Source organism: Xiphophorus couchianus, chromosome 20, assembly GCF_001444195.1.
Source record: "Xiphophorus couchianus chromosome 20, X_couchianus-1.0, whole genome shotgun sequence".
In the NCBI taxonomy this organism is placed as follows: Eukaryota; Metazoa; Chordata; class Actinopteri; order Cyprinodontiformes; family Poeciliidae; genus Xiphophorus; species Xiphophorus couchianus.
Genome location: NC_040247.1, coordinates 9,641,435 through 9,662,844, shown reverse-complemented (window position 1 = coordinate 9,662,844; position 21,410 = coordinate 9,641,435). Strand labels below are relative to the sequence as shown.

Genomic DNA, 21,410 nt, shown 5'->3' with positions numbered 1-21,410 from the left:
TACGGTACTCTGCAAATCTAAAAAAAAATCAACAAAAACAACTACTTGAGAGTTTCCAGTCAAAAACTGTAAATTAAGAAAATCTCACTTGTGCTGTGTTCTGTTTATCTGACCTCTGACAGGTCAGATAAACAAAAATCCTCTGGATTTGAACCACAACGTGAAGCAAAATGTAAGAGTGCAAATGAATGTACAACCAAATATGCTAACATACATGAGGACAGTCTCTTTTATTCAGATGATATGTATGAACAGATAGCAGGAGTGAGGCATACATTGCTGCTGTACGAAAATCTGAATTTGTATAAAATGAACTTTTGACAGAAAATGAATACTACAGACTTAGCCAGCAGCATACTGTATGTGTAGCTTCAAACTTGAGTCCCTGAATTCATTATATTCCATAAATCACTCAATTAGCCATATTTGAATCAGTACATGAAGATAGGGTGAGAATATATCTCTCTGCTGGCCTTACTTTAAAAAGACTCTAAAGTATGTATCTTCTTTTTAAGGGCTATATTCACACATGTCCTTGAAGAGCCTGATTTGTAGATAACAAATAGTAGTTCTAGTAAAAAGTAATTCAAACTCTGCCTACACTCTGAATCTGCCAGAAATATTTAATTGTTCTCTTAACAGAAACAAAGATTTATTATTTAAATTTCTGTATGTTTAAATGTTTATTTTTATAGTTAATTTTAAAGTAGGTATAATGGAATCATCATACTGCTTTCTATTTTACTCTGCCAGGATAAACAATCCCTACCTTGATAGAGAAGGCCTTCACTTTTATTAGATAAAGGATCACGAATCAATACCATTGTGCATTTATTCCATTATCGTACACAGCACATTACACAAAATTCCACTTCATCTGTTATAGAGGCACTAGTTTTCATAATAGAGTCAGGTAATGAATTAGATGAAGACATGAAACTCTATGTAAGGCAGAGAGGTAGAATATGCCTTACTCGTTAGCTGACAAAGCATCCCAGACCAACACAAGTGAAATCATTTAAATGCAATCTCACTACAGATGGGGAGCGAACATCATGGGTGCCACAGGGCATATTTTCAATTAACGCACATCAACTGGTGCCTCTAACACACATTGGACAAGTCAAGCTGAAATGCACCAAGCCAGGACATGATAGTAGACTCCAGCCTCGGAGAGGTTTAATAGAAGAGTGAACTCTTCTCAAGGGAAGAGGTTCAAAAAGGATTGCTCAGTGCCTGGTCTTGGTAAGTTGGATGCCAACCAACAGATACAGTGTTTTTTTGTTGTTTTTTTTTTGATAGAAAACTAAAGGGTTGTACATTTCTTAAAGTGTATCTGACAAAACTAATGTGTGTTGTTCTTAAGGCTCCTGAATGGTGCTCTAACTTGTAATAAGTGCTCACAGTTGGTTGGTTTCAACACATTGTTACTATTTTAGGGATGATTGACGATTATATCTAATACGATATTAAATATAAATTCGCATATTTTATGTCAACAGACATTTCATGTAAAGAGATGCATTTTAATAATTCAGTACAGTACAATACAGTTTCCAAATTGATCATGAGAGGACAATTTAAATAGAACATCCGCAGATGACGTGATAGAAGTTGACCCCAACAAAAATCAATCTTTTGGTTACTGGAAAAACTGCTACAGTTGAATCTGTATGGCTAAAAATTGTCAACTGAAAAAAATAACAATCTTTAATATGTTGACTGCATGTTAAAGACTGAGAATCCTTGAGATAAGAAACTAGCTTTAAGGCAGAGCTGACCTCAGCCTTGAAATTTGTATCTTTCTTTAAATCGGCGTGTTTTCAAAAGGTTGCATTCATATTTTGGAACAAACCCCTTTTAGACAATTTTACTATTTAAAGGTGACATTGGGGACAATGTCTTACAAATCACTCCCTCCCCAAATATGCTAAGCAAGAGGAACACTGTGGCCAAAGAGTTTCCTTAGCTAAATCTATCTAATCCTTGTGTGTGTATGTACCCTGAGCCTGAACACAAGGAATTTAATGAACATGACAGCATGTACCAGAAAGTCCACAAAGGTCTTGTCAGGGGAAACTTGCTCTTTCTCACAGTTTACCTATTGCTCTCTCTTGTGCAAATCTCATAGTTGTACAGACACACTATGAATTATGTTTCTCCAAAGGTTCATGTAAATCCTTCTGTAAAGAGCATTGAATTTAGGATAATATCTGCACCATGTGCTAATATGATTCTAAACCCAGCAATAACATCGAAGTCAATGTGTGATTTACAATAAATGCTTTAACCTTTCTTGTATAGACTTGCAAATGATGCAAATTCTGTCTCTCTTCCAAGTTCCTATAGATAGATATCTTATCTATAGGAGTGAACTTTTTCAAAATTTTACTTCAAGGGTAATTTCTTGCATTATATATTCCAAGTTTCTGTGAGAGACTTGCAACATTAGCAAACACCACAAATTTTGCAATTAGAGAACACATGTTTAGACCAGTATATAATTCAGGAGTCAAGTTGTTGAGAAGCTTAAGGCGGTAACAACATGCCAAAAGTTAAATATCTAGTGGGCTACTGTTCAAGTCGTCATCTGAAAGTGGAAGGAGTATTGGAGATTTGATCATCAACCTAGATATTCAGGCCAGACAAGCAGCACACTAATCAGAAAAGCAGCCAAAAGGGCAATTTTGGGAGAACATGTTGGAATATTACTAGACTACACACTTGGACCTCAACAAATCTCATATTTATGGAAGACTAGCAAGAAGAAACCCATAAAAATTCAAAAAAGGTCATGTTTGGAAAACTAATACTGACCATCACTAGACAAGGCATTTATGTATACAAATTGAACACAATGTGTTCAATTATCAATTATGCACTACTTGTGTATGCAATACACAAAGTGTGCAATTAAGTCAATTTTAACATGGTAAAATGAGAAACATTTCAAGTAATATGAATATCTTTTTCAAAGTGCTACGATCAAACTTACGAAAAACTCCTTGTTTTCTGCTGACTCAGTTCTAATGCTTTCTTGACTTGATTTCTGACTCAGCACAACAAGCATGGAAAAGGCCAATGATTTAGAGGGGAAAATAAAATTTGGCATGACTTGTCTCATTTTCTTCCTGGCTGTCCTTTTAGATTTGTTATAGTAGCTAAGGTCACTTTACTAAGTAGGTGCTTTTCATTTTGTCCATTAATTTGGCAAGAGAATGCTAAATTATTCATGTGCTACAAAATATTGTGTTCCAGAAGGTGGAAGGATGGGACACATGGACATCAATCAAGCACAAACATTAAAGAGTGCATAGAAAAACTCAACTTGGACCCTGATATTCACACTTACTACAGTCTTCCAGTCCTCTTTTTTTAATTGTATATTTCCTTCTTGGGAATGATATTGAAAACATATACTTTTCAATAACATTTTCTCTGATTTGCTTCTTTTGTGTTCATGTTGTAATAGTAGCTAGCAATGCTGATTACTTATAGACACCCACGTCTTTATACTGCAATTACTTAAGACACACTTACTGCAATTAGGTTATGTGTATTTCACTAATTGTGAAGCTACTAGCACAAATTAGCTAGATTTCTAAATCACTTTAAAAATGCCAAAGTCACAAAATCCTAATTTTGTTGATCATCACTGATTTGTAAAAGCAGCAAAAAGGGTCAAATATACAAGGAGGTGAATATTTCCTATGGGCATTGTACAAGTATCCCAGAGCTCCCTTCTATGCATTTCATGCACACATGGGCACATGCACAGTTTTATTGCTCTGTTACTGTGGATTTAAGTGTGTGCACAAGACAAACAAGTTTTGTCTTGGCTGGCGAACTGATGGAGTGAACTCCTCAAAAGGTTAGATGAAAAATTGTGAGATGTGAAGCTATTCTCCCTATAGTTTTTCTCATTTTTCTTCAACTGAAGAAAAGGTTTAATGAAGACAAAAAGTTGAACTAGAAGCAAAAGCACACATACATAGCATGGACACAGAACATGTGTCCTCACAGTCACATATAACCACACACACACACACCCAACGCCTACGCACACACACACACACACACACACACACAGAGTAGGGCAGTACACAATTGCTGGGCGGAAATGGAGGCAGCTGTGCTTTTATGGTTTCATTTTGTCTGTTATATTTATCTGACCCTCCCATGTCCCCTCTCTTACACACACATTGATTATTCCATCGCCATTTTGATAGAAGGTGTGACATTAAGGTCAAAAGGGATGCTAGCTGTTGTTCTTTCGAACCAAAAAAAATGCAAATGGTAAAAAAGTTCACAAACATTCGCATTACACCTGAGAGCTGGTCAGTACTGCCCTTTCCTTGCTCTTCTGGCTGCTAAGCAACCACGAGGCACATTGAAATCACATGATTTAGAAAAACTCAATAGTGCACAATGGTTAAACTACTTCCAGCTGTGTCACATATGTGGAGTTGGGAAACCTGAAACCTCACAAAATATCTCCCTGCAATATTTCAAAGTGATGCAAACAGACAGCTCAGACCCTATGAATGTAACACAGTGACAGAATGAAACATCTATTAGGAAAAGATCACAATTCATATAATATGAGAGAGACAGAGAGCTCAACTTCTTTCCACTGCATGAATTGCTGTAAAAGTTGAATTAATATATGTTTATTGCATTTTTTGTCTCCTGCCAAAAGCACCAAACCAGCGAGGCTAATGTATCTTCCTGAAAGCACTTATCAGGCATGTTTAAGTGCTACTGTTCACACTTCCCAGATATTTTAATGTGATGGAAGAAGTTTCACCTTCAACTCAGTCAACGTCCGCCTGTATTCGGAATTTCACATAGCACTGACAATTGCCTGGAGGGCAGCAGTAGTAGTTGTTTGTTGCTGACACATAAAAAAAGATCTGACCTTTAACACTGCTGTGGTGCCAAGAATGAGTTAGATTCTGAAAATCTTGATAAAATGCCAAAGAGCAAAGTAGAACGCTGAACCTGAACTTTTACATATTTTTGTGATTGTCTAGTAGAGATAAAATAGTTACCAAATCTTCAAAGTTGCACTTGGAAAGGTCAAAGGCCTACAAGGTATAAAGCAAAGAATGTTATTTCTCCAATTCTTATACTATGCCAAAAAAAATAAAATCCACCCAAATCTCAGTTTATCGATAGGCATCAGGTAAACCTGTCATCTCCAGGTCAGACAGACATATCAAAACATCAAAAAAGAAGAAAAAAAATGGATCTGGGTTCAAACACTCATACAGCTTGGAGGCCTCAGTTAGCCTCCAAGCTTCTTTTCTCTCTTCACTCCACTATCAGGTCCTCTGAGGGGGAAGGGAAACCCATGAAATGATTCCTGACACTACGGATCAGAGAGCAGTGCCAGCTGAGACGTCTGATATCAACACTTTTCTGCCTGACTGTGAACATGTAACGTAGGAGGATTTCTACTGATTTCTGCTGACAGGAGCTCTAACTGTGTCTTGTCTGCACACTAATGCTGGCCCACAATAAAAGTTCACCAACTGAAAACGCTGTGACATGGTAAGCTGATAGCTCTCCATTCTTACATACTGAATTGAACTAGATTGACATCACTACAGTGTAGCACTGTATAAATTGCACATTTATTGCTACCATAATCACCGTATGCAATATGCGTGTTGCGAGGAACTGCTTGGACTGCAATAAATCTTAGCTAATCGTTTAGGTACCATGCATTCAGATTCTGACTGCCACTAATATATTTCTGGAACCTTGTTGCAGATTCTTTAGAAGGTAAAGAGGTGGAGATGGAAAAGAATGATTAATAATGCTCCGGATAAGGGTCGAGACATTTTACATGCAGTGGAAAATCTCTTGTGGCCTTCATTTAGTATAAATCTAGATGACTTGACCCTGTAGGCTGAAGCTATAGGCTATATAAGTTAGGTCAAGACCAAAGTAGACTTCTAGTGTTCTAGTCATGTAGTCAATGCTTTTCGTCAGGTAGTTACTCTGACCAAAAAACTTTTTTGAGATTGGAGGGGTTTTAAGACCATAGAAGTGTGCTTTGGCCTTTCAATTAAGCAAAGACATTTCTGGAAAGAATAATATGGGGATCTTTCTAAAAATGACATAAAGAATTGTCTCTGAAAATTCAGTATTCTGATGGATAAGGCCCTACTCAAAAATGTGTTGCAGTTATTCCAGAGTACTCTTTTGTCTCTTCTCAGTATGCTTCAAAGCAAAAGAAATGGCAAAGCAAAAAAGAAGCTGAGTCAAAGACTTGTTTACGTTATTTTTTTCTGTCTGTGAATGAAAAACATGTTACCTTCAAGGATGACTTCTTTGCCAGTTTTTTTTAGTGCCTGCACAGCCTCGTCGTGCGTGGCCTCTCGTAAGTCAAAACCATTGACAGACAATATGGCATCCCCGACGTAAAGCGCCTCTGTCTGGTCAGCTGCAAGGCCTTTAAAAATTTTTGAAATGAGGATGGGCATTTTATTTTCCTTTCCACCTGTGTGAGAAAAGAGAGGACGTATTGTTACTTCATTTTTAAAATAATTCAGGAATACTTCGAGTAACTGCACATTAACTTTGGCACAGTGCAACTAATAAAAACTTGAACAGAATTATTATATTCTATTCAAACCCTTTCAAATTACACGATCTAGTTAAAAAAGTGAATGTACAAATTTTAAAATGTCCTTAGCAATTAACAGTGAAGGTGACAAAATGTCAGAGGGCTTAGTTGTTAAGTCACAAAACAAGGATCATGAGTGTGAAGTTAGAAGCTGAAATTCTAAATTAAGCCCCATCCCACAACTGCTATTACTCTGACTGCTGTACTCCTCATATTTAAGCCTCTAAATTAAGGGTATGTACGTGAACTGCGGTTAAAAGCACACAAAGACAGACATTTAGTAGCAATTACTCCCAATGTACTAATTTCAGCAGCTTCCTATCGCACCCTCTCCCTCTTTTTCTCTCTGTCATTAAGCGAAGGTCAGGTAGTACGTCAGTGTATCTACTTGTTGCTGTGGGCTGCCACTCTTCACAAGAAATGTCACTATTAATGTGAGATGGCAGTCCAGCCTTCCAGCTAGTAAAAAATAATCTAAAAAGGGGGATTAGATTCCATACATTTTTTAATACATCTTGAAGAGGTTGTGTCTTCAGGGTTATTCCTTTCAATTTATTCCACAGACTGCAGTGCAAAACTTTTAAATCACCCCTTCTGTCTATAGATTTTGCTTCAACAAAGACAAGCTTTCATATATAATAGTGTGAAAAAACGTTTTGATGGAATCGTAAATTCTGATACAAAAAAAAAACAACTAAATGAGCATGTTCAGCCATTGAGTCATGACATTAAACACTTGGGTTTTTCAACAAAACAATGGTCCAAAGAACACCACCAAATCTGCCTCTGAATGGCTCAAGGAAGCCAAAATAATGGTTTGATGTAGTCCGGACCTTAATCCAACCTTAAACTGGTCATTCAAACACCTTTAGTGTTGCTGAATAAAATCTGCAAGAGTATAGCCAAGATTTCTCCATGTAAAAGACATGGAGAAATGTTATGACACATGCTTTACAGCAGTTACTGCCACCAACAGCAGTTACTGCCACCAACAGTGGCACAACCAGTTACCAGGGCGAGGGGGCAATTACTTTTACCACCTCGGGCAAAGTTGGTTTGGATCACTTTTCTTTTTTTAAAAGTAACCTAATGATTTCAAAACTGCTTTTCATATTTACCGAGGTTATCTTTGATAATCATAACATAATTGACCATCTTAAACTTGTAGTTATGAAAAGAAACTAAAACAGTAAAATTGCAAAGGGCAAATACTCATAGCACTGTAATCTTAATAGGCCTCCCGCCAAATCTCTTTATGTTTTCTTATTTTTTCTATTTTTCATACTAGTACCTGATCCTTTTTATTGCTTTGTTCAACCACAATACTTGTGGGCAGTTAATAGTTGGGGAGGGCACAGCTCCTTCACACAAGCTCAAAACCACAATGAATCAGAATCAAAATCAAAAGAGAAAATTCATGTTAAAATTAAATATTGCAATACATAAAAACTTTCACGCACATCAACAGAATAGGCTGAGGTAAATTTTTTGTAATTTGTTTTTTTCTGGATTAAAGCATGAAGCTGTGCCACAAAAACTGGGAGGCACAAACAAAAACCTAGGGACACCAGGACTAGATAGACAGGTTAAGATAATATCAGAACTAAAAAAGACCAACACTCATATCTACAGCTAGATTACGACTAGAGGCACATACTGATGCATGCCATAGAACTGTTGTAGGAAACAAGGAAGACTTGCAAGTATGGATTCACATTCCCCCAGAACAGTTCTTCCCTTTGACTGCTACACCCCAACAGCAAAAGTATGAAACAATACTGTTGGACCAGATGGTCCATGTTTAAAAGAAGCACTTCACAGCTGCAGTGTGGGAACATTTTGGGCTAGTGCCAAATGAGAGGGGAGAGTTACACAGTCCTAAGCCAACTAAAAATAAAGATAAAAAAACTGCTTTCTTATTCTGCTTAAAAGATATTTCATGGCTTGAAAGTGACTGTATCATCATACCACTTGAAAATTGAAATCATAGCAACAAAACAGGTTGAAATTCACAAAAAAATAACTGAAAACACAGTAACGAAAACATCTTGCTAAAATGTTTAAATCTTAAATACAACTAAAAGGTAATTTAACAGATTAAACCCACGACTGCAGCACGTACTTTCGTAATGGCAATGGAAATGTTACATGCAAGGCTTTAAAATTTAAATTGCCTGGCACCCACATTTCTGACCTTTCACCCCAATCAAAGCTGTCTCGGCCAACTGAAATATTAAAATTTGAACACGTTCCTTTCATAAGAAGCTTCACTTACCTTGAAATTACCTTTGACCCTTTTTGCACCACCTATCTTTTCTAAATTACAGAGCCCTATAATCTCCTATCATTACATAGAAACATTTCAGGATCAGAGGTCTACTACCACTGCACAAAACCGTAAATATGTAGGAATTTAAAGTTATTAATACTAATATTATTTAATACTAGCATTAGTCTAGTGTAACCCCCATAAACTATGCTGATCTGTCTGTATGTTTAATGTGTTTGTTTGTTAGTTCTTAGAATGTCCTGTAGAGGGCACTAGACCCACATTTCTCCTGTGTCGGTACGAGAAGAAGAGTAAAGAAGAGGGAAGAAGAAAAAAGATGGCAGATTAACCACATTTCAGCAGAAGTAGAGAAGTTACTACGCATAAGTGCTGCTGTGATATGAGAGAAATCTGTTTATTTTGAACTGGATAATGTACATTCTGTTCTGAGAGTTCTCCGGTGAGTCTGTTGTTTTATTTTCAGCTGCTTACTTACGCAGAATGGCTACCTAGCTGGAGCTAACGTTGCTCAGTGTTTTTCGAACTGGGAAAAAAAACCAACCGGAGTATAAAGTGTCGCTCTGTAAGTAGCATAGCTCTGTGAAATGAGACTGTTTATGATGAAGTGATGTTTATTAAGTAATTTCTTTATTACTGAACGTTTTTGGTTTATTTTAAACGCTAATTTGATTTTCACTGAGAAGTAATTGAAAGATTTCTATGATTTCCGTATACCTGCATGATCGGTTAACGCTCTGCATGCAGGTTTTTTTTTTTTTTGGGACGACCGATACCTGAACGAGCCAGTGGTTCCAGAAGCAGGAGGGATCCGCCGCCATCTTTGTGACTCGGACTGAAGCCTGGAAAGACGGAGGGCCTGGTGCTGCTGGATCTGGATATTTTGCGTGGACAACAGATAAGCTTATTGAACAAAAAGGGGGCCCCCAAATCTTTTTTTTTATTCCACAAACTATTTGATCATGAACATTTTCATAACGGACAACTTATGTGCACATTGACTGAACTGACTGATTGAACTGTTATATTGAAGGACTAACTGGAATATGTAATTTCTTTTGTTGAAATAAGCTTTAAAGCTACTGTTTAAAAAAAACTACCCTCAATTTTCTATATATTAATTTGATATTTTTATATAAGGGTGGACAATTTAAGTTTTATACCTTAATTTTATTAAGGTAATTAGTGTTACCTGGATTATTATTTTTTTGTGGGGAAAGAAAAATAAACTTGAGTTGTTAAAACTTTTATGCTTATCATCCTCCTGTGTGACCCTAGAACAAAAGTAACTTTCCTACTGAATTTATTGCTAATTAAATTAAGTAGTGGTTACACTTGCATGAGCATTGGTTTAATGGAATTTTCTTTCATTGTCTTCTGTGAACAAATGTGCTTATGTGACTCACAGTTTGTAAATATTACATACTAGCAAAATGTAACCTAGACATAATTTGATAATCTCTCATATTTTATATTGGTCAACTGGTTAAATAAGAACACTCGAATGGAAAGAGTGTGCTGCAAAATTTGAAGAAAACAAAATACATTTAAATTAACTATGCATGGATTTTGAACTTTTTATAATGTATCTATCTTTTTAATAAATTTAACTATGAAAATAAGTAGGCATAGTTTTGGTTTGCTTTTTTCTGGTTCAAAATGGAAGTAAACTTGGATAAAATGGCTAAGTATAAGTGCAAAAAGGGGGTACAAATAGACTAAGGGGCAAACTGACTCAGAAACAGCAGGTGAACTTTGACATTTATTAAAGCTGACATGACTTTGGTCCATCTTATGCTACTAGAGTGCTAATCACAGCACTTTACCAGTTGCACTTCTCCTTCCCTCTCTGGACAAGTAGGAAAACCGAGTCTTGCTCCTTTGAGTCAGCAAGAAGATAACAGTGTAAGAAGTATCAGAGTGACAAGGCAGTGTCATTTGTGTCAAAATAATTTTACAACAGCTGTAAAATGAATGCAGGTTACAATAAAACAGTAGCTAAGGTAAATAAAGGTGAAAGGCAGCATGAGGTAAATTGTTGTAAAGTATTCTCACAAATTTTACTTTGTTTTGGTCAAAAGGTTTAGATTTTCAAAATAATTGTAATATCAGAGACCTGAATTAATACAGAATGCAGATATCAAAAGTAAGTAATTGCCTCTAAATGTAATAACAGGTAGTGCCACCCTTTGGCAGCGAATCATTTTGTGACATCCTTGATAAGTTGTCAGTGTGCTTTTGGAGAAAAGTTGTTAGGCTGACTCATCCTGGAAAGCTTCAACAGTTTTACGTTGTATTTTCGGCATTTTATTCAATAGCTCTTCCTGTTCTTTGCTATAGTACTAAAACCTTAAAAATGGCAGTGCACTCCTTCAAGCGTATGAAAATCCATTACTTTATTTGACATTAGTCCTTGAATTAAATCAGGCTATGATGAGTAATATTTCCATGCCCACTTCATGTGCATGTGGCTACTGACATTTTACTCATCTGTACAAAACAAAATGTTAATCAGTTATAGTTTTGATTTAAAAAGAGGGTCAACTACTTTTTTGTATATGGTCAGGTGTGATAACTTTTTTCTATTAAAAAATTTTGTTTGACTATCTGAAACATACAAGTGTGCCAAAGAAATCTGTAAGAAATCTTCTGTTTCAATGGCACTGTTTACACTTTAACCTTTTCCCAGCTTTGTCATTCATTTGTATCCTCTTGTCATGTACTTTGATGTTTTTCTCTAGTCTTAAATATAATTTACTGACATGACTGGTGAATAAACAGCTTTGACATATTTCAGTGAAAATAATCATTATTATGAGCACCACATTTATCCACTTTGCATGTTATTGCTTTCCTTTCTATAACTTTTCATATCAAATACTTCAGCGCCTTCTGGCTGGCGACCTGTCAGTCAGCTGACAGGTGGGTGGCAGTTGTGGAGATAAGGTGGAGTTACTGGAGCTACTCATGACAGGTAATTGAACTGTACTGACATGCACAGTACTGACATGGGCCTAATTAGGTAATTTCGTGCTAACAGCGCGCTTGTTGGGAGAGTACTCCTGTCACAACTGTTGCATAGTCAGCACTTTCAACTTTATTGGACAAGTTTCTTACAGTGCTAATGAAAAGCAAAAAAAAAAAAAAAAACCATCAAACAATGGGTTTAAGACAGCATTTCCAAATATTATGAAGCAGCCATTGTTTTCTTCAAGGTCACTAAAACAATGACTAGGATAGTTTTTTTTTTAATGATGATTATGACTTTGGCTTAGTTTTTATGTTCTGTTGCATCTTATTTTGGGAAACCCCTAGCCCTGAACATGAGAAGCTTACAGCAACAGAAAAAAAATCCCTTTAAAGGTCAGCAGAAACATTTTTTCTCACTAAGAAAAGTGGCCTGATCCAGAGACCAGAAGTCTAGCTTCCCAGCCTCCCCTCTTAAATTTAGACATGCGAGTAAAGGTTGCCTCAGTTCTCTTCTGCAAACTGGGGTGGGCTCCCTAAAATTAACACCAGTGGAGTACTCCACTCCCAGCCACATAGCTTTCATCTCAGGCCAATGACAACTGACTGCTGCGGACTGCTCCACTCAGCTGTTCACAATGTGGTGTCAGCTAACCCACAACAACTTCTGCCCTCTTTCATTTGCATTTCCCTGCTTCAGTCTGACACCTTTCCCGATGTTCTTTCTCATTTCACTTCTTTGGCTTATTCCATGCCCCATCTAATCTGCAGCAGGCTCTTTGCGCAACTTTGCTGCACTTTTTTTTCTTCTTTGCGTTGGAGCAGCCAGCATCACAACAATGTCAAGGCAACAGGCTGCCAGCTCTGACTTCATCTTAATAACATGCTGTCTCATTTTCATAACCACCCATTTCTGAAAAGACGGAAATGGCATTTATGTCATTAGGGCCCAGCTTTGTTCCGTTGTTGCTGACAAAAGTAGAGGGGAATAAATGAGCATTTTCACAATAATGAACCATTTCTGCAGCACGACAATAGCGCACGTTTACAACAATCCATCAAGTAGACCCTGTGCCTCAACCGACACTCAGCAGTCAAATGATTACCGGTACCTGTGAGCATAAAGTTTGCAAGAGGAAGAAGTAGTAGCTTACTCCAATGCAAGTTTAAACACATACTGCGTACAGTCAAGATAAAAGTAAAACATTTCTTATCACACATTTACTGCATTGTTAGACTACTGCACACACCACTACTTAAAGTTTCCTGGCACAAACAAATCACAGACAAAGACACTGAATATATTAAACTGTTATTTAGTGCAAAATAACAGTTTTGTGCTAAATAGTACAAAGTTGCAATAAACTTGCAATAAAACACATATATTAAACATCTGGTCCTTTTCTTATTCTTATTGTTTTTGAGAGTGTTATATTTATAAGATGCTAACTTCCAGGAAATACAATTCAGATTAGGTCTGTCACAATAAGTGACAGACCATAAAATGGGACAATTTATTGCTGAACAATAAATTGTCATATAAGTTGTTGTGATAAATGATAATATTGTTGTTTAGAAACCATTTTCAAGTAATGCAATGTTAATAGCATAATAATGCAAGAAGAGATTAACAAAGATCAATTAACTTCAAAAACTAATGAATATTTAACACTAGAACTGGAAGACTTCTTAAGTATTCAAAATAAATGGAAAATTGTTGAGCTCGTTTTAATTTTTTATGCTATTAATTGATTTATTTAGTCTATTATTTGACCATTTACATTGTCTTCCAAAGTTCACTCCTTAATTCTTCTTCTCATAGTGATCTTGTCTCAAAGATAATGCAGATCGAAGAAAAAGGATGATTGAAAGGTTTTTATCGGCAACATGGCACTACAAGAGACAAGAATGCCAGCTTGACTTGCAAGATGTAGAGAGGTCAGTCTTACCTGACAGAAAAGTTAAAGATGCAACATTGATGTAACCATGATGTGCATCAGTAGTCTGTGCAGCTGCTTCTATCTTTTTGTTCATTTAAAGGAAACAATAATCAACGTTTTACAAATTGCAGACAGAAAAGCAGGGGGGAAACACTGCTCAAGTATTTGAAAAAACTAGGCTTTTGAGGCAACAAAAAGAGTTCAATCAACTCATTCTGAAAATCAAGTCATTCTGAAAAAATAGACACCCAAAGAAGTATGCTTATAAAAAAAGAATGTTGCTGAGAGGTGTGTTTAGATTTCGTAGCTGATATCAGCAGCTGATAGATCAGCAGGTTAGAACCTGCACATCCATGCATTTGTTTTACCTCAAAGACTAAGTCATTGGAAAATTAGGGTAAACATGCATCCTCAGATTGTATAGGTTGCGGATCCCTGATCCAGCCCGACGTTCCAGGACCTGCTCCCATGTGACTCTGGGATACTGAAATGGTTCCTCTGTCTAGGTGAGTCACGGCTTAAGAAAAATCACTGCTGTCATATTTCTTCGCACACGAATACTTGCAAATATAGCTTAACTTGTAACGCAAAAGAGTAGCTGTGCTTGAAAACTCCTACAAGTGTGACTTGTGTATGTATTTAGAAGTTAAAGTGAGTTTGAAGGCTGGCTGCTGTGTTCGTCGTCGTTACTGAATGCTCTCAAACTCCAAGTCAAACTTACTGACAGTAATTCACCGCCTATTACGAAAGTCTTCTCTTAAAATTACCCTACCTTTGATACTAATTCCAAGTCCTCCCACATCTTGTTTGGTCACTCGAACGGTGCGCTTCACGTTGGTGATGGTTTCAGGGACCGGGGACGAGCTGAGGTTCGGAGGGTCTCCGTTGACCGCACCTGCGGGACTCGGGTTGGGCTTCGCGGGCTCCTCGGCTCCCTCACCGGGGTTTACGGTGAGAGTGTCCTCGGAAAGAGTGGCCAGCACACGGATCCAGCGGTCCACGGTCAATCGAAGTTCCAGCAGTCCCGTTTTCTGCGCCTTCATCGCGGCAGCCATGTTCAACGCATTCCTGGAATAACTCTAGACGGGCTGGCAGTCCTGTAAAGAGGGGGTGGGGGGCTGGGGTAGGGGGCATGTAGACACGCACACCCCACCGTAAAGAAGCACTGATTTCACCTCCTCTTTCTCTATTAGTAAGGAGTAATCTCACACTGCTACAATTGCAAAAAGAGTTAACAAAGTTCGAAGAGCTGTTTGGTTCGTTACCCTCAATTAAATGTGAATCCATTCTGTCGTTAATTTATTTGATCTTAGCCCTTTTCACTGTTTTAGTTAAATGTGTGCCATTTGCGCTCAAAGATGTTGGATTCACATAAAGAGTTATTGGCTTATGGCTCATTACCCAGCCATAAGCTGGGTACAGTCTAGAGAGTGCCACAAGTCTTTGAAAAAGACTTTGCGTAAAAGAAATTGTGTAAACAGGTTTATTGCCTATTTGCATGTTCACCCCACTGTGATGCCTAAACTGTAAGCAACTTTGGTTTACAGCTGCATTGTAAACCAACTGTAATTGTTGTTTTACAGTGCAGCTGGCTACTCATGCTGAAGGTAATTTTTGATTTGAAGGTTTTAATTCAGAGCTTAATTAATTGTTGGTGTTTTATCATCACTAGTTTAAAAATCAAATGACATCAACTGATCAAACCTGAATTGGATTATTCTATATTGAACAGATGTTCTTTAACATACTGTCCTAGATTTACTGATTATTATTCCATCCAAGGGTGAATTTATTGGGATTTTATTCCATGGTCAGCAGTGTTTTCAGTTAGAAAAGCTCATATCATAAAATAATAATAGTAATAATCAATACATAGAGTGAACAGTTGTGTTTAATGTGAATCATCAAGTGCTGCATAAATATATATATATATAGGTTGCTTTAGCCTTTTGTGTTAGAGTCACTTTTAATGCTTCCATATTCAATGACATTACGCCAACCAACACTCTTTTATTGGTGTTTTGTGAGTAAGAAGCAGAACAGTTGCTGAGCAGTTGTTTAGTGAAAGGTTGTTTGAACTGTGAAGTATAAAGGATTTGCTCACAATCAACAAAATGAATGGAATCCATGTGGGCAACATGTTTAGTGAACAGCAATAAACAGTCAAGAGTCTATTGTGATTGGTCAAAAAAGGCATACTTATGGAAAACATTTATCATTGAAAATTCCTTAGAAGTTCAGAAACTGTCACAAACAAAGGTTTGTTTTGTGGTTAGTTATTCAAAAACAACTTGTAATGAACAACAAAAAATAGGATTCTTTTAGATGTTAAAACTCAGTCTTTAATAAGCCCTTACCAAGTCAATTGTCCTGGGTTCTAGAGTCCTACTTCACATTGCTAAGTCTTGCAACATTACAGTGATTCAGCAGAGGCCCACTTAATTGTGCACAGTTGAAAACAAACATGAGGCACTGATACAAACTGATGAAGCGGCCCACCGTTTCAATACTCTTTTGCATCTGCAAGTGATCTCCTAGCACTTCAGCTGAATTTGTGTACATGTGTGGCAGTCTGAGTTGCATCTGCTTCACAGCAGGTGAAACAGCAATGAGGTTCCAGTAACTAATATTAGAAAGCACACTTCTGGGTGGGCCGGTTTGAAGTCAATTGCTCACTAAAAGAAAACAAGTTTGGCTCACTGACTGAAAATTGCTTTAAACATTTGCAGATGGCTTACAGGAGCCCATCTGTTAGAATAATACCTTCACAATCAGGTTGACCTTTACCATTTTTATTTTATTTATTCAAACTGTACTGTTCCTTAAACATTTTTGAGACAGACCAGGCTGTACACATTTTTCTCAATCTTTTGTCTCCCTCTAGTGGTTAAAGGGCCATATTATTTAAACTAAAAAGTGCACTTAAGTGTTGGCTTGTGGTGCTTTGAATAGTTGGGTTTCTTTATGGCCAAAAACAAGAACAAAGGTAACATTAGTTAACAGAATGATAAATTAATTGAATTTTTGTACAATCCAAGATTGTTGTAATACAATATTATTTTGAAACTTAATGAAAGCAACCAGAAGGACCCTACCAGAGAAAACACTTTTTTGCTGAACATAGCAGTCATTCAGATTAAAAGGGACAAAAGTCTCTATATTTGTCCATTACAATAATGACAGACAAATACAGAAATAGTTTTATTTATGATTAAGCCTGTAAATAGTCACTTTAATGCAAATGTCAGTGAGATGTATATATATATATATATATATAGTTATATATTATTTAAAGGTGATGAAGCTTGTTAGGACTTAAGCAACTCAAAACAGGAGTTAGATTAAGTGTTTGGAATTTACAAAAAAAGTAGTACACAAATTGCAAATATATCTTTATAAAATTGATAGAAGTATTTTAGAAGTTGCGTCTTTGATTAAATCAAGACTTAATCTTGACTATTATTTGCAGTAATAAGAGTATTTAATAATGTGTTCAACATAGGTTAGACTGCTGCTATGCCCTCTAGTGGCAATATAACATTAAGTCAAAAAGTTCCAAACATTTGCTATTATTTTCTGCTTTTTATATACACCATTTAATTGTGGGTTTGTTTCATATTTTTTTTTCATCATTTGTATGTACCCCCACAAACCTTAAACACACAATAAATAGTTCAGTAGCAAATAAAAAAGGCATTGACACCAGCGCTTGACTTTAACACTGCATCTATTTAATGCTGTTTCACATCCGGACAAACGGTTTGACCATTTGAACTGTTGTCTATACATCTGTCAGTCTATTACTTTGTGATGTGAGTGGTTTGTCTTTCACACTGGCTTGGCTTGAAGTGCTTTAAAAACCTTTATGAAGATTTTTTTTTAAAAATTGTGTACATAAAAAAAGTTGCCCTAACATTCAGTCATGCTAGAATGTGTTTTATTTTTATTTTTTCTTTTTGCTAAAAAGATTGGTGGTCCTCTCGAAAGAAAGCATGGTCCCAATTTTAATTGTTATGTTATTTTAGTTATGCTAAACATCACCTGCCTTAAGTCTTAAGTATTGTGCAGGGATTTAGACCTTAAGGGGTTTTCTTTAGGTGTTTGGCAGTGGTAGTGTAAGGTTATTAGATATACTCCTAAGTGCTTAAGTAGAAGATATCTGGAATTCTGTCTTGCTTCTTGAAGACAATCTATTCTACATATTGTGATTATTCTAGTTCTGACTTTTAAATAGGGAATTTCCAGCCCACTATCAGAGCTAAAAAAAACATTTTGGATGACAGGGGAAAACATTTTTAAGGAAGAGATAAGTTATTTGCTCTTAGTTCTTCTAAATAATCACTTGAAAACATCTAAATTAAAACATTTACTATTGAAAATTTTAACTTGACTTAAACACCCTGTTAATATCAACGTTAGCTTTTTAATACCTCATTACAAATGCTTTTTTTTGCATATATAGGTGTCAAAATGAGAACATTTCAGGGATAACGAAAGTGTAATGTATTTCAATAAGAATATTTCACAATTGTGCAGTATAAAATAGTTTTGCCTCCTCAAAAAATCTATCTTTTTGTCCAATAAGCACTCTTGTATTTGAATTGTTATTTTTTATTTGATCCTTTGAACCTACCTGCAAAGAATGCCTTGATGTCAAAGCTCAGACTTTGATAAGTGGAGTAAGAAGAGCATAAATGCAACATGCACAAAATTATAGAGAACAACAATGGAAATACAATTAACATAGGACTAAGAAAATGTTTTCTTAATCATTTTAATGTACAATGTTTTTTCAGTTTAATGTTTCGATTGTAGATCAGAGAGCCATAAACAGATGGCACGTGGCAACTTTGATTTAATAAAAAAAAAATAGTTGATATCACCTTAGTCCTTATGGATTTAAAAATTCATTTAATAAATTAATTAATACATTGGTATATTAAACAAATGCATTTATTTTATATATATGTTTCTTATGAAGAATCATTAGAGATAATCTTAGACTTTACATATGCTTTAGTTATCTGTTCATATTTTCTAGCTTATTGAGTCTGAAATAATTAAAGAAAGACTGAAGTACCTATGTTCTGCATTCAATCATAAATACTTATTTGCGAATAAAACAGAAATATAATGTATTTTTGCAACAATACAAGAAATTAGGACAGTCAATCTGAAAGCACTATGGTTCGGTACAACCCCCCACTTGTTTTTTCCACAGTCTCAGTTCAATCAGCCACATGTATGCATGTCTAAGCTCCCCAAAGACAGTGGACAGTTGGAGTGGCCTGCTGATTAGTTTCAACCTCCCCTCCTGCTTCCCTAAGCCATCCTCCAAACATCTCTGCTCCATCCATCCTTCCCTTATCTGTGAAGGCAACAAGCTCCAGAGGTCTACCATATGGGCTAGTGTCTGAGCGGCTGACTGCCCGCCACCCGTCCTCCCTCTCCCCCTTCCTTCCTCTCCATAGCTTGCTTGCGCGCGTGTGTGTGTGTGTGTGTGTGTGTGTGTGTGTGTATGTCAAGCCTGTCCTGACTGTTTAGCTTGCCCCACCTGTTCTTCTGTAACAACAGACCAGACCTCTCATCCTCAAGCCTGCTGGCTAGATGGATGAGCTGATAACGAATAAAAGGAATACAGACTAGCGGAGATGTGATAGCAAGTTTCCGCAAAACTTCAGTCAGAGTTTGACTTTTTTATTCATTTCAAATGAAAGAAATCTGTGAAAAAGGAATAAAAGTGACGGCTAGAGGCTGAAGTTTCAAAATGTTGATGTAATTGTAAATCATGTTGAGGATAATCATTTAAAACATTCTGATAGATTTGAAAAAAGCTTGTAAAACAAGGAAGGACATGTTAAGCAGGGCCAAAAACAAATAAATGGCAAAATTGAAAACAGAAAAACAGATAGGCATCGCAATAACTGGATGAAACAATTGCAGAATTAATTCTAAAAATATGAATGACAGTGTTCAGGGAACAGACTGCCTCCCGGACACTCGGGGATACTGGACAATAATGAAGGAGAATTTGAAGGGTGATAATGAGAGGTCAAACTGACGAATCAGTCTCAGACGTGTACACCTGTGGCCCACCTTCTGCCATCCAAATCGCCCTGTGACCACGTTTTTAACCGCAGCAGTCTTCGGTTACTCATTATATCCTTCTGAATAATGTAAAGGTAGATATGCATGAGGGATCCAAGCGGCGGAGAGGGGACAGGGATGAGGGTGGAAGGATCTACATAATAGGGCAATCTCTCTCTCCATCTGCTCATGTCTTCATAATCTTCCCCTCCTCCTACTTTATGCTGATCTATCTGCTTGACACAGACGTCCCATCCTCCAACAATTTAGTCCTCTCTAATAATATCGCTCCTGATCTGCAGTCCCACTTGAGGAAAACTGGGCATATGTGTTGACGCGATTGCAGGCGGGTTCATCTTTATCTGTACAATTTCAGTGTCCGTTTGCATGAGCTGACGTGAGCGTTTGCAGCCCCAGGAGAATTAACCAGGCGTCTGCCACCTGACCCCGTTGACTCTGACCGTCCTGCGCTCAGCTGATACGCGTGCCTTGTGGCCCTGACATGAGAAAGACAAAAAAGCATGAGGAGTGGGAGGAGTACAGGGACAGAAAGAACAGCAGGCAATGAATGATTATGATGACTAGGGCCATCTTGCTGGCCTCAGTATCGAACCCCCTCTTCCCAATCTCATCCTCCACCCTGGCCTTGGCCCTGGCTCTGGCTCCCACATGGACGAGTGATCTGGCTCAGGTCGGAGTGTGTCAGTGTGGGTGAAGTGTCACCACCAGGCAGGGTCTGGTCTGTCAGCTGTCGGGGATGACTGAGAGAGAGAACAGGACGGAAAAGGAGAGATGTGGAGGGGATGGAGGAGAGGAGTATCTAATTGAGAAATTTCAGAAATGTGAAAGCTTTAAAAGTAGACAGACAATGAAAAGATGATCGTTGAGAACCTGGAAACTTTCAAAAAACAACAGAAGGGACAGTAAGGAAGGCGCACAGAGAAAAGGGATAATATTAGAAAGAAAGAAACAATGGCTAAAAAGAAACAGGTTTTGCGGAGGTGTCATATCTGCCAGGCCTTATGCAACCTACAGAGCAAACGCAGATGGCATGACTGCTGGGAAAGTAGGGTAAACAGTCCTGGCTAATGACTTGCCCTCGCTTGACTTTGTACGTCGAAGTGAAAAAATAAACAATTGGAGAAAGCATTCCCACATGGGGATTTAAAATCTGTCAGGTCATCCAGTGTGCAGCGATGATGTGAGCACCGTCGTGCAACATAAATGAGTGACACTGGTTCATTTATTCATGGTTTCTTTGCAAGGTATTGTTTGCATTGTCAATGCACACTAAGGCAGTTTTTGCTAAAGGTGAGTTTTACATGTGTGGGGTTAATGTTGGAGCTTGTTCTCTACAGTGTGTCTAAATCAGGGGTCTCAAACTCCAGTCCTCAAGTGCCGCTGTCCTACAGGTTTTAGATGTGCCACAGGTACAAAACACTGGAATGAAATGGCTTAATTCCCTCCTTCTTGTGTAGATCAGTTCTCCCAGCCT

At 37.2% G+C, this 21,410-nt stretch overlaps 1 protein-coding gene across 1 annotated transcript in view; it reads right to left on the bottom strand.

Annotated features, from left to right (window-relative positions):
- The window catches only part of snta1 (syntrophin, alpha 1), a 36,103-nt gene extending 21,165 nt beyond the window's left edge, over window positions 1-14,938 (bottom strand). Inside the window, exons 1-2 of the mRNA XM_028002404.1 lie at window positions 14,601-14,938; window positions 6,323-6,508 (exon numbers count right to left, since the gene is read on the bottom strand). Of these exons, the coding sequence (XP_027858205.1) occupies window positions 6,323-6,508; window positions 14,601-14,883 (469 nt within the window). The 5' untranslated portion in view covers window positions 14,884-14,938. The remainder of the gene's footprint in view (window positions 1-6,322; window positions 6,509-14,600) is intronic.
- Between the last annotated feature and the right edge of the window lie 6,472 nt (window positions 14,939-21,410).